Source organism: Oncorhynchus kisutch, linkage group LG13, assembly GCF_002021735.2.
Source record: "Oncorhynchus kisutch isolate 150728-3 linkage group LG13, Okis_V2, whole genome shotgun sequence".
Taxonomy (NCBI): Eukaryota; Metazoa; Chordata; class Actinopteri; order Salmoniformes; family Salmonidae; genus Oncorhynchus; species Oncorhynchus kisutch.
The window spans coordinates 16,728-30,062 of record NC_034186.2 but is presented as its reverse complement, the minus strand read 5'-3'; the positions used below and the strand labels follow the sequence as shown (position 1 = coordinate 30,062).

The 13,335-nt window shown below is 49.1% G+C and overlaps 1 protein-coding gene across 2 annotated transcripts in view; it reads left to right on the top strand.

Annotated features, from left to right (window-relative positions):
* The window catches only part of shroom2a (shroom family member 2a), a 112,578-nt gene extending 101,633 nt beyond the window's left edge, over nt 1-10,945 (top strand). For both annotated transcript variants that reach the window (XM_031838118.1, XM_020472802.2), the window contains exons 10-11: nt 2,226-2,498; nt 9,447-10,945. In XM_031838118.1, the coding sequence (XP_031693978.1) occupies nt 2,226-2,498; nt 9,447-9,719 (546 nt within the window). In that variant the 3' untranslated portion in view covers nt 9,720-10,945. The remainder of the gene's footprint in view (nt 1-2,225; nt 2,499-9,446) is intronic.
* Nucleotides 10,946-13,335: the final 2,390 nt, after the last annotated feature.

Sequence of the window (13,335 nt, the reverse complement as noted above, 5' to 3'; positions counted from 1 at the left end):
AAGGTATTTGCACTGGTGACAGACAATGAAGGCTGCTTGGTCTAATGTGGCTGTGCTGGCTGTGCTGCTCATGCATTGAATCTGCTCCTCAAGGACATCATGGCACTGAAAACAATGGATACACTCTACAAAAGAGCCAAGGAAATGGTTAGGTATATGAATGGTCATCAATCCACCTCACCAAGAAAAGTGAGAAGAGTAAGAGAACCACATTGAAGCTGCCCAGCAACACCCGTTGGGGTGGTGTTGTCATCATGTTTAACAGTCTCCTGGAGGGGAAGGAGTCTCTCCAAGAAATGGCCATATCACAGTCTGCCAATATGGACAGCCCCATCAAGAGGATCCTCCTGGATGATGTATTTTGGAGAGAGTGGTAAGCAGCCTGAAACGCCTGAAACCTATAGCAGTAGCCATTACACGGAATGAGGGAGACAATGCCATCCTATCTGATGTTCAGACTCTGCTTGCAGATGTAAGAGAAGAAATCCGTACTGCCCTGCCCACTTCACTGTTGCTCCAAGCAGAGGAAACTGCAGTTCTGAAATACATCAAAAAGCGTGAAGACAACCACACCGCAGCGTACATGTTGGACCCCAAGTATGCTGGCAAGAGCATCCTGTCTGGTGCAGAGATCGACAAGGCCTATGGTGTCATCACTACCGTGTCTCGCCACCTTGGCCTGGATGAAGACAAGGTTCTTGGCAGTCTGGCGAAGTACACTTCCAAGCATTTGGCATTTAGATACAATATGGCAGTCGTGCCAACAGATCTCATCAGCCACCTGATGGAAGGGACTTTGTGGATCTGAGGCTCTTTCCCCTGTTGCCTCCATCATCCTCCAAATCCCACCAACATCAGCCGCCTCAGAGCGCAACTGGTCCTTGTTTGGGAACACACACACCAAAGCACGCAACAGGCTGACCAATACAAGGGTTGAAACATTGCTGGCCATCCGGGCAGCAATTTTGAGCCTGAGGCTTTTTGAGCCTGACAATGACCCATCCTCAAGAAGGTTGGAAAGTGACAGTGAAGATGAGGCCTCAGAGTCTGTTCAAGAGGTGGACATTGAGGAGGTCCAGGGAGAAGACATGGAAGCCTGAGAGGAAGACAACTTTAGTTTCTAGACTATCATTTTACAGATGTATGTTGAAAATGTTTTTGTGAGATGCGATGGATCATTGTGGATCATTAAATATTCGCTTTGTTGTTCAGTGAAATCATCCCATGTGAAGAGTCAACTCATTTAATTAATGTTCAATTCGTAGGTTTATGTTTCTGTATCCATATGATATTGTAAATATATCCAATGCAAAAAACATCTACATTTAAGTTGTATTTTTTAATTAATTAGCATATATTTCCGCTTATTCCCATATATTGATGTTAATTCCACGTTAAGTTTCCACCTCTGAATATTCCCCAAAATGTGCAACCCTACTCACTATTGAAATAAGGAGAAAGATTGTTGGAACAACGCTTCTCCCTGTATCGGATGTTGGTGATATTGTTTACATGCATGCTGCAACCTCTGTTTGAAACCCTAGGACTCAGTCTACCATTCAGCAATACGTTTTATCACAGGGGACCATTTTAGGACTCATCATTGTAGTCGGTATAAAATATGGGCTGGACCTCGCTGTCTGTAAGAAGAGCTGCTTTCTCTTTTATTCATTTACAATCTAACAAACTCCCTCCATGTGTAACATCATTCATTAAGATAAGAATCATAAGTTACCAAACCTGTTCTCAGGAATGGATAACACTAGAGATCCCTTCAGTCTGTTCCACAAATTAGGGGCATAAAAACAATCTGCCGAGTTCACTGCAGTTAGATGTGCTGGTGCCACTCAGGCAGTTAACATTATTGATTGAGGACCTCTATGTAGTTGAATGTGATTGATTGTTTGTATTAAATACTTTATTTTGGTTTATATTGTTTTATTATTCTTTATATTGTAATGTATACAGGGCTATCTTTTAAAATAGATCTCAATGTGACTCCCTGTTTAAATAAAGGTTAAATCAAATTAAATAGTATAGTGGTTCTGAATGAGATTAGAGATTATTTCACCCTTGACTGCCACTTTGTCCCTAACCATCCTCTGATTCTGAACTCTAACCCTCTCCTCCAAGGAGCTCATGGACTCTCAGCAGGAAGCTGCAGGTGCTGCGTGATGTCAGGATCCTAACCTCTGACGTCTAACCCTCTCCCTCTCGTCCTGCAGCAGGAGCTGGTGGACTCTCTCAGCAGGAAGCTGCAGGTGTTGCGTGAGGCCAGGGAGAGTCTTCAGGAGGATGTCCGTGATAACAACGCCCTAGGAGAGGAGGTGGAGGCCACGGTGCAGCAGGTCTGTATGCCAAACCAGCTGGACAAGTTCAGGATGTTCATAGGAGACCTGGACAAAGTGGTTAGCCTGCTGCTGTCCCTGTCCGGACGCCTGGCCAGAGTGGAGAACGCCCTCAACAGCCTGGAGGATGGTACATCACCTGAGGAGAGGGTGAGTTAGAGTTGGGGAGAGAAGAGGAGAGGGTGGGTTAGAGCTGGGGAGGGGAGAGATGAGGGGGAGGAAATTATGAGTTAGAGTTGAGGAGGGTAATTTGAGAGGAGAGGTGGGTTAGAGTTGGGGAAGGGAGAGGGTGGGTTAGAGTTGGGGAGGGTGGGTTAAGAGTTGGGGAGGGGAGAAGGTGGGTTAAGAGTTGGGGTGGGTTAGAGTTGGGGAGGGGAGAGGGTGGGTTAGAGTTGGGGAGAGGGTGGGTTAGAGTTGGGGAGAGGGTGGGTTAGAGTTGGGGAGGGGAGAGGGTGGGTTAGAGTTGGAGAGGGGAGAGGGTGGGTTAGAGTTGGAGAGGGGAGGGGAGAGGGTGGGTTAGAGTTGGAGAGGGGAGGGGAGAGGGTGGGTTAGAGTTGGAGAGGGGAGGGGAGAGGGTGGGTTAGAGTTGGAGAGGGGAGGGGAGAGGGTGGGTTAGAGTTGGGGAGAGGAGAAGGTGGGTTAGAGCTGGGGAGAGGGTGGGTTAGAGCTGGGGAGAGGGTGGGTTAGAGCTGGGGAGAGGGTGGGTTAGAGCTGGGGAGAGGGTGGGTTAGAGTTGGGGAGAGGGTGGGTTAGAGTTGGGGAGAGGGTGGGTTAGAGTTGGAGAGGGGAGAGGGTGGGTTAGAGTTGGGGAGAGGAGAAGGTGGGTTAGCTGGAGAGGGGAGAAGGTGGGTTAGAGTTGGGGAGAGGGTGGGTTAGAGCTGGGGAGAGGGTGGGTTAGAGTTGGGGAGAGGGTGGGTTAGAGTTGGGGAGAGGGTGGGTTAGAGTTGGGGAGAGGGCGAGTTAGAGTTGGGGAGAGGGTGGGTTAGAGTTGGGGAGGGGAGAGGGTGGGTTAGAGTTGGGGAGGGGAGAGGGTGGGTTAGAGTTGCGGGGGGTAGAGTTGAGGGGGGTTAGAGTTGGGGAGGGGGGTTAGAGTTGGGGAGGGGAGAGGGTGGGTTAGAGCTGGGGAGGGGAGAGAGTGGGTTAGAGCTGAGGAGAGGGTGGGTTAGAGCTGAGGAGAGGGTGGGTTAGAGCTGAGGAGAGGGGTTAGAGAGGGTGGGTTACGCTGGGGAGAGGGTGGGTTAGAGCTGAGGAGATGGTGGGTTAGAGCTGAGGAGAGGGTGGGTTAGAGCTGGGGAGAGGGGTTAGAGAGGGTGGGTTACGCTGGGGAGAGGGTGGGTTAGAGCTGAGGAGATGGTGGGTTAGAGCTGAGGAGAGGGTGGGTTATAGCTGGGGAGGGTGGGTTATAGCTGGGGAGGGTGGGTTATAGCTGGGGAGAGGGTGGGTTAGAGTTGGGGAGAGGGTGGGTTAGAGTTGGGGAGAGGAGAAGGTGGGTTAGCTGGAGAGGGGAGAAGGTGGGTTAGAGTTGGGGAGAGGGTGGGTTAGAGCTGGGGAGAGGGTGGGTTAGAGTTGGGGAGAGGGTGGGTTAGAGCTGAGGAGAGGGTGGGTTAGAGCTGGGGAGAGGGGTTAGAGAGGGTGGGTTACGCTGGGGAGAGGGTGGGTTAGAGCTGAGGAGATGGTGGGTTAGAGCTGAGGAGAGGGTGGGTTAGAGCTGGGGAGAGGGTGGGTTAGAGCTGGGGAGAGGGTGGGTTATAGCTGGGGAGGGTGGGTTATAGCTGGGGAGGGTGGGTTATAGCTGGGGAGAGGGTGGGTTAGAGTTGGGGAGAGGGTGGGTTAGAGTTGGGGAGAGGAGAAGGTGGGTTAGCTGGAGAGGGGAGAAGGTGGGTTAGAGTTGGGGAGAGGGTGGGTTAGAGCTGGGGAGAGGGTGGGTTAGAGTTGGGGAGAGGGTGGGTTAGAGTTGGGGAGAGGGTGGGTTAGAGTTGGGGAGAGGGTGGGTTAGAGTTGGGGAGAGGGCGGGTTAGAGTTGGGGAGAGGGTGGGTTAGAGTTGGGGAGGGGAGAGGGTGGGTTAGAGTTGCGGGGGTAGAGTTGAGGGGGGTTAGAGTTGGGGAGGGGGGTTAGAGTTGGGGAGGGGAGAGGGTGGGTTAGAGCTGGGGAGGGGAGAGAGTGGGTTAGAGCTGAGGAGAGGGTGGGTTAGAGCTGAGGAGAGGGGTTAGAGAGGGTGGGTTAGCGCTGGGGAGAGGGTGGGTTAGAGCTGGGGAGATGGGTTGGAGAGGGTGGGTTAGAGCTGGGGAGAGGGTGGGTTGGAGCTGAGGAGATGGTGGGTTAGAGCGCTGAGGAGAGGGTGGGTTAGAGCTGGGGAGAGGGTGGGTTAGAGCTGGGGAGAGGGTGGGTTAGAGTTGCGGAGAGGGTGGGTTAGAGTTGGGGAGAGGGTGGGTTAGAGTTGGGGAGAGGGTGGGTTAGAGTTGGGGAGAGGGTGGGTTAGAGTTGGGGAGGGGAGAGGGTGGGTTAGAGTTGGGGAGGGGAGAGGGTGGGTTAGAGTTGGGGAGGATAGAGGGTGGGTTAGAGTTGGGGAGGGGAGAGGGTGGGTTAGAGTTGGGGAGGGGAGAGGGTGGGTTAGAGTTGGGGAGAGGGTGGGTTAGAGCTGAGGAGAGGGTGGGTTAGAGCTGGGGAGAGGGGTTAGAGAGGGTGGGTTACGCTGGGGAGAGGGTGGGTTAGAGCTGAGGAGATGGTGGGTTAGAGCTGAGGAGAGGGTGGGTTAGAGCTGGGGAGAGGGTGGGTTAGAGCTGGGGAGAGGGTGGGTTATAGCTGGGGAGGGTGGGTTATAGCTGGGGAGGGTGGGTTATAGCTGGGGAGAGGGTGGGTTAGAGTTGGGGAGAGGGTGGGTTAGAGTTGGGGAGAGGAGAAGGTGGGTTAGCTGGAGAGGGGAGAAGGTGGGTTAGAGTTGGGGAGAGGGTGGGTTAGAGCTGGGGAGAGGGTGGGTTAGAGTTGGGGAGAGGGTGGGTTAGAGTTGGGGAGAGGGTGGGTTAGAGTTGGGGAGAGGGCGGGTTAGAGTTGGGGAGAGGGTGGGTTAGAGTTGGGGAGGGGAGAGGGTGGGTTAGAGTTGCGGGGGGTAGAGTTGAGGGGGGTTAGAGTTGGGGAGGGGGGTTAGAGTTGGGGAGGGGAGAGGGTGGGTTAGAGCTGGGGAGGGGAGAGAGTGGGTTAGAGCTGAGGAGAGGGTGGGTTAGAGCTGAGGAGAGGGGTTAGAGAGGGTGGGTTAGCGCTGGGGAGAGGGTGGGTTAGAGCTGGGGAGATGGGTTGGAGAGGGTGGGTTAGAGCTGGGGAGAGGGTGGGTTGGAGCTGAGGAGATGGTGGGTTAGAGCGCTGAGGAGAGGGTGGGTTAGAGCTGGGGAGAGGGTGGGTTAGAGCTGGGGAGAGGGTGGGTTAGAGTTGCGGAGAGGGTGGGTTAGAGTTGGGGAGAGGGTGGGTTAGAGTTGGGGAGAGGGTGGGTTAGAGTTGGGGAGAGGGTGGGTTAGAGTTGGGGAGGGGAGAGGGTGGGTTAGAGTTGGGGAGGGGAGAGGGTGGGTTAGAGTTGGGGAGGATAGAGGGTGGGTTAGAGTTGGGGAGGGGAGAGGGTGGGTTAGAGTTGGGGAGAGGAGAAGGTGGGTTAGCTGGAGAGGGGAGAAGATGGGTTAGAGCTGGGGAGAGGGTTGGTTAGAGCTGGGGAGAGGGTGGGTTAGAGTTGGGGAGGGGAGAGAGTGGGTTAGAGTTGCGGGGGGTAGGGTTGTGGGGGGTTAGAGTTGGGGAGGGGGGTTAGAGTTGGGGAGGGGGTGGGTTAGAGTTGGGGAGGGGAGAGGGTGGGTTAGAGTTGGGGAGGGGAGAGGGTGGGTTAGAGTTGGGGAGGGGAGAGGGTGGGTTAGAGCTGGGGAGGGGGGAGGGTGGGTTAGAGCTGAGGAGAGGGTGGGTTAGAGCTGAGGAGAGGGTGGGTTAGAGCTGGGGAGGGGAGAGAGTGGGTTAGAGCTGAGGAGAGGGTGGGTTAGAGCTGGGGAGGGGAGAGGGTGGGTTAGAGCTGGGGAGAGGAGAGGGTGGGTTAGAGCTGGGGAGAGGAGAGGGTGGGTTAGAGCTGGGGAGGGGAGAGGGTGGGTTAGAGCTGGGGAGAGGAGAGGGTGGGTTAGAGCTGGGGAGAGGAGAGGGTGGGTTAGAGCTGGGGAGGGGAGAGGGTGGGTTAGAGCTGGGGAGAGGAGAGGGTGGGTTAGAGCTGGGGAGAGGGTGGGTTAGAGCTGGGGAGAGGGTGGGTTAGAGCTGGGGAGAGGAGAGGGTGGGTTAGAGCTGGGGAGGGGAGAGGGTGGGTTAGAGCTGGGGAGAGGAGAGGGTGGGTTAGAGCTGGGGAGGGGAGAGGGTGGGCTAGAGTTGGGGAGGTGGAGGGGGGTTGGAGTATTGAGATAAACTTTTGTTATTGACCAAATACTTTTTTTCCACCATAATTTGCAAATAAATTCATAAAAAATCCTACAATGTGGTTTTCTGGATTTCTTTTCTCATTTTGTCTGTCATAGTTGAAGTGTACCTATGATGAAAATTACAGGCCTCTCATCTTTTTAAGTGGGAGAATTTGCACAATTGGTGCCTGACTAAATACTTTTTTGCCCCACTGTACATGTTATCTCCCCTCCCAGCTCTACGTCATTAACAGATACATGTTATCTCCCCTCCCAGCTCTACTTCATTAACAGATACATGTTATCTCCCCTCCCAACTTTACTTCATGAGCAGATACATGTTATCTCCCCTCTCAGCTTTACTTCATTAACAGATACATGTTATCTCCCCTCTCAGCTTTACTTCATGAGCAGATACATGTTATCTCCCCTCTCAGCTTTACTTCATGAGCAGATACATGTTATCTCCCCTCTCAGCTTTACTTCATTAACAGATACATGTTATCTCCCCTCTCAGCTTTACTTCATTAACAGATAAATGTTATCTCCCCTCTCAGCTTTACTTCATTAACAGATGCATGTTATCTCCCCTCCCAGCTCTACGTCATTAACAGATACATGTTATCTCCCCTCTCAGCTTTACTTCATTAACAGATACATGTTATCTCCCCGCTCAGCTTTACTTCATTAACAGATACATGTTATCTCCCCTCTCAGCTTTACTTCATGAGCAGATACATGTTATCTCCCCTCTCAGCTTTACTTCATGAGCAGATACATGTTATCTCCCCTCTCAGCTTTACTTCATTAACAGATACATGTTATCTCCCCTCTCAGCTTTACTTCATGAGCAGATACATGTTATCTCCCCTCCCAGCTCTACGTCATTAACAGATACATGTTATCTCCCCTCCCAGCTCTACGTCATTAACAGATACATGTTATCTCCCCTCTCAGCTTTACTTCATGAGCAGATACATGTTAACTCCCCTCCCAGCTCTACGTCATTAACAGATACATGTTATCTCCCCTCTCAGCTCTACTTCATTAACAGATACATGTTATCTCCCCTCTCAGCTCTACGTCATTAACAGATATATGTTATCTCCCCTCCCAGCTCTACGTCATTAACAGATACATGTTATCTCCCCTCCCAGCTCTACGTCATTAACAGATACATGTTATCTCCCCTCGCAGCTCTACTTCATTAACAGATACATGTTATCTCCCCTCTCAGCTCTACTTCATTAACAGATACATGTTATCTCCCCTCTCAGCTCTACGTCATTAACAGATATATGTTATCTCCCCTCCCAGCTCTACGTCATTAACAGATACATGTTATCTCCCCTCCCAGCTCTACGTCATTAACAGATACATGTTATCTCCCCTCCCAGCTCTACGTCATTAACAGATACATGTTATCTCCCTTCCCAGCTCTACGTCATTAACAGATACATGTTATCTCCCCTCCCAGCTCTACGTCATTAACAGATGCATGTTATCTCCCCTCCCAGCTCTACGTCATTAACAGATGCATGTTATCTCCCCTCCCAGCTCTACGTCATTAACAGATACATGTTATCTCCCCTCCCAGCTCTACGTCATTAACAGATACATGTTATCTCCCCTCCTAGCTCTACGTCATTAACAGATACATGTTATCTCCCCTCTCAGCTTTACTTCATTAACAGATACATGTTATCTCCCCTCTCAGCTCTACTTCATTAACAGATACATGTTATCTCCCCTCTCAGCTCTACGTCATTAACAGATATATGTTATCTCCCCTCCCAGCTCTACGTCATTAACAGATACATGTTATCTCCCCTCCCAGCTCTACGTCATTAACAGATACATGTTATCTCCCCTCTCAGCTCTACTTCATTAACAGATACATGTTATCTCCCCTCTCAGCTCTACGTCATTAACAGATATATGTTATCTCCCCTCCCAGCTCTACGTCATTAACAGATACATGTTATCTCCCCTCCCAGCTCTACGTCATTAACAGATACATGTTATCTCCCCTCCCAGCTCTACGTCATTAACAGATACATGTTATCTCCCTTCCCAGCTCTACGTCATTAACAGATACATGTTATCTCCCCTCCCAGCTCTACGTCATTAACAGATGCATGTTATCTCCCCTCCCGGCTCTACGTCATTAACAGATGCATGTTATCTCCCCTCCCAGCTCTACGTCATTAACAGATACATGTTATCTCCCCTCCCAGCTCTACGTCATTAACAGATACATGTTATCTCCCCTCCTAGCTCTACGTCATTAACAGATACATGTTATCTCCCCTCTCAGCTTTACTTCATTAACAGATACATGTTATCTCCCCTCCTAGCTCTACGCCATTAACAGATACATGTTATCTCCCCTCTCAGCTTTACTTCATTAACAGATAAATGTTATCTCCCCTCTCAGCTTTACTTCATTAACAGATACATGTTATCTCCCCTCCCAGCTCTACGTCATTAACAGATACATGTTATCTCCCCTCTCAGCTTTACTTCATTAACAGATACATGTTATCTCCCCTCTCAGCTTTACTTCATTAACAGATACATGTTATCTCCCCTCTCAGCTTTACTTCATTAACAGATACATGTTATCTCCCCTCCCAGCTCTACGTCATTAACAGATACATGTTATGCCCCCCCTCCCTTCCACAGAGAACCCTGACAGACAAGAGGAAGCTGTTGATCCAGCAGCATGAGGATGCCAAGGAGCTGAAGGAGAACCTGGACCGCCGGGAGAGAGTGGTCTACAACATCCTGGCTTCCTACCTCCCAGAGGAGAGCCTGACCGACTACCAACACTTTGTCAAGATGAAGTCTGCCCTCATTATTGAGCAGCGCAAACTAGAGGACAAGATTAAACTGGGAGAGGAGCAGCTCAAGTGTCTGATGGACAGCCTGCCGCTAGAGCAGAGGATGAGCCTGTAACCCCTAACCCCTGGATCAGAGAATGGCTCCAAACGCACATGACTTCTCAAACTGTGTATGATGGACCTGACCACTCTGGCCTCACTGCAGTGGAACCCTATGGCCACTAAGGGGCAGCAGAGATTAGCAGAGAGGAGCAGCAGTACCCCACTAGATGGCAGCAAAGAACAGAGCTCCAGACTGTAGGGGTTGTAATGTTTAGTTGACGTTTCTGAGTCTAATGGAGCCCCACCAGAACATATATATATATATATATATACACACACAAAAAGGTTAAATAAAGGTTAAATAAATAAACAAATAATAATAAAAATAAACCCAACATGAAACAATTTCAATGATGTTACTGAGTTACAATTCATATAAGGAAATCAGTCAATTGAAATACATTCATTACGTTAGAATCTATGGATTTCACATGACTGGGCATGGGCACAGCCATGGTTGGGCATGGGAGGGCATAGGCACACCCACTGGGGAGCCAGGCCTAGCCAATCTTAATTCGTTTTTCTCCACAAAAGGGCTTTATTACAGGCAGAAATACTCTTCAGTTTCATCAGCTGTCCAGGTGGCTGGTCTCGGACAATCCCGCAGGTGAAGAAGCTGTATGTGGAGGTCCTAAACTGGCATGGCCGTGGTCTGCGGTTGTGAGGCCTGTTGGACGCACTGTCAAATTCTGTAAATCGACAGCAGTATAGTAGAGAAATTAACAGTAAATTCTCTGGCAAGAGCTCTGTTGGACATTCCTGCAGTCAGCATGCCAATTGCACAATCCCTCAAAACCTGAGACATCTGTGGCATGGTGTTGTGTGACAAAACTGCAGATTTAGAGTGGCCTTTTTAATGTCCCCAGTACAAGGTGCACCTGTGTAATGACATTGCTGTTTAATCAGCTTCTTGATATGCCACACCTGTCAGGTGGATGGATTATCTTGACAACATTGGAGAGATGTAAGCTTTTTGTGCATATTGAACATTATTTGATTGATCTTTTATTTCAGCTCTTGAACATGGGATCAACACTTTACATGTTGCGTTTATATTTTTGCTCATATATATATATATATATACACACACATACATACATACATTATATATACATATATATACTGTATATATATATACGGTGCATTCGGGCGGTGTACAATTGGCCGGGCTAGGCCGTCATTGTAATTAATTTGAAGGTTTAATTAAAAATACAAAAATAAAAATTCCGAATGTGTTCAGACCGCTTGACTTTTTCCACATGTTACGTTACAGCCTTATTCTAAAATGTATTACATTGTTTTTTCACCTCATCAATCTACACACACTACCCCATAATGACAAAGTGAAAAACTTATTTTAGACATTTTTGCAAATGTGTAAAAAAGAAAGTACTGAAATATCACATTTACATAAGTATTCAGACCTTTTACTTAGTACTTTGTTGAAGCACCTTTGGAAGAGATTACAGCTTTGAGTCAAAATCAAATCAAATTTATTTGTCACATACACATGGTTAGCAGATGTTAATGCGAGTGTAGCGAAATGCTTGTGCTTCTAGTTCCGACAATGCAGTAATAACCAACGAGTAATCTAACAATTCCAAAACTACTACCTTATACACACAACTGTAAAGGGATAAAGAATATGTACATAAAGATATTCTTGGTCGTACTGATGGTGAGTTGACGTTGCTCTTATATTCAGTAGTTCTTCCCGACTGTATGTAATGAAACCTAAGATGACCTGGGGTACTAATGTAAGAAATAACACGTAAAAAAAACTAAAAACTGCATAGTTTCCTAGGAACGCGAAGCGAGGCGGCCATCTCTGTCGGCGCCGGGAGTCTTCTTGGGTATGACGCTACAAGCTTGGCACACCTGTATTTGGGGAGTTTCTCCCATTCTTCTCTGCAGATCCAAGCTCTGTCAGGATGGGGAGTTGTTGATGCACAGCTATTTTTCAAGTCTCTCCAGAGCTCTCTTCAAGTGGGGATTATGGATCCACATTAGTTCCTGTACCAAGCCAGCAGCTGCTCTTCCTGGGGTTTATTATGGATCCCATTAAAGTTCCTTCCAAGGCAGCAGCACTCTTCTGGTTTATTGGATCCCCATTAGTTCCTGCCAAGTCAGCAGCTACTCTTCCTAGGTTTATTATGGATCCCCATTAGTTCCTTCCAAGGCAGAAGCTACTCTTCTTTGGGTTTATGCTGGATCCCCATTAGTTCCTGCCAAGCAGCAGCTATCTTCCTGGGGTTTAGTATGATCCCCATTAGTTCTTGCCAAGGCAGTAGCTACTCTTCCTGGGGTTTATTATGGAGCCCTATTAGTTCCTGCCAAGGGAGCAGCTACTCTTCCTGGGTTTATTATGGATCCCCATTAGTTCCTGCAAGGCAGAAGCTACTCTTCCTGGGGTTTATTATGGATCCCCATTAGTTCCTGCCAAGGCAGCAGCTACTCTTCCTGGGGTTTATTATGGATCCCCATTAGTTCCTGCCAAGGCAGCAGCTACTCTTCCTGGGGTTTATTATGGATCCCCATTAGTTCCTGCCCAGGCAGAAGCTACTCTTCCTGGGGTTTATTATGGATCCGCATTAGTTCCTGTCAAGGCAGCAGCTACTCTTCCTGGGGTTTATTATGGATCCCCATTAGTTCCTGCCAAGGTAGCAGCTACTCTTCCTGGGGTTTAGTTAGTACTGATGCCCATTAGTTCCTATCAAGGTGTAGCTACTCTTCCTGGGGTTTATTATGGATCCCCATTAGTTCCTGCCAAGGCAGCAGCTACTCTTCCTGGGGTTTATTACTGATCCCCATTAGTTCCTGTCAAGGCGTAGCTACTCTTCCTGGGGTTGATTATGGATCCCCATTAGTTCCTGCCAAGGCAGCAGCTACTCTTCCTGGGGTTTATTATGGATCCCCATTAGTTCCTGCCAAGGCAGCAGCTACTCTTCCTGGGGTTTATTATGGATCCCCATTAGTTCCTGCCAAGGCAGAAGCTACTCTTCTTTGGGTTTATTATGGATCCCCATTAGTTCCTGCCAAGGCAGCAGCTACTCTTCCTGGGGTTTAGTACTGATCCCCATTAGTTCCTGCCAAGGCAGTAGCTACTCTTCCTGGGGTTTATTATGGAGCCCTATTAGTTCCTGCCAAGGGAGCAGCTACTCTTCCTGGGGTTTATTATGGATCCCCATTAGTTCCTGCCAAGGCAGAAGCTACTCTTCCTGGGGTTATTATGGATCCCCATTAGTTCCTGCCAAGGCAGCAGCTACTCTTCCTGGGGTTTATTATGGATCCCCATTAGTTCCTGCCAAGGCAGCAGCTACTCTTCCTGGGGTTTATTATGGATCCCCATTAGTTCCTGCCCAGGCAGAAGCTACTCTTCCTGGGGTTTATTATGGATCCACATTAGTTCCTGTCAAGGCAGCAGCTACTCTTCCTGGGGTTTATTATGGATCCCCATTAGTTCCTGCCAAGGTAGCAGCTACTCTTCCTGGGGTTTAGTTAGTACTGATCCCCATTAGTTCCTGTCAAGGTGTAGCTACTCTTCCTGGGGTTTATTATGGATCCCCATTTGTTCCTGCCAAGGCAGCAGCTACTCTTCCTGGGGTTTATTATGGATCCCTATTAGTTCC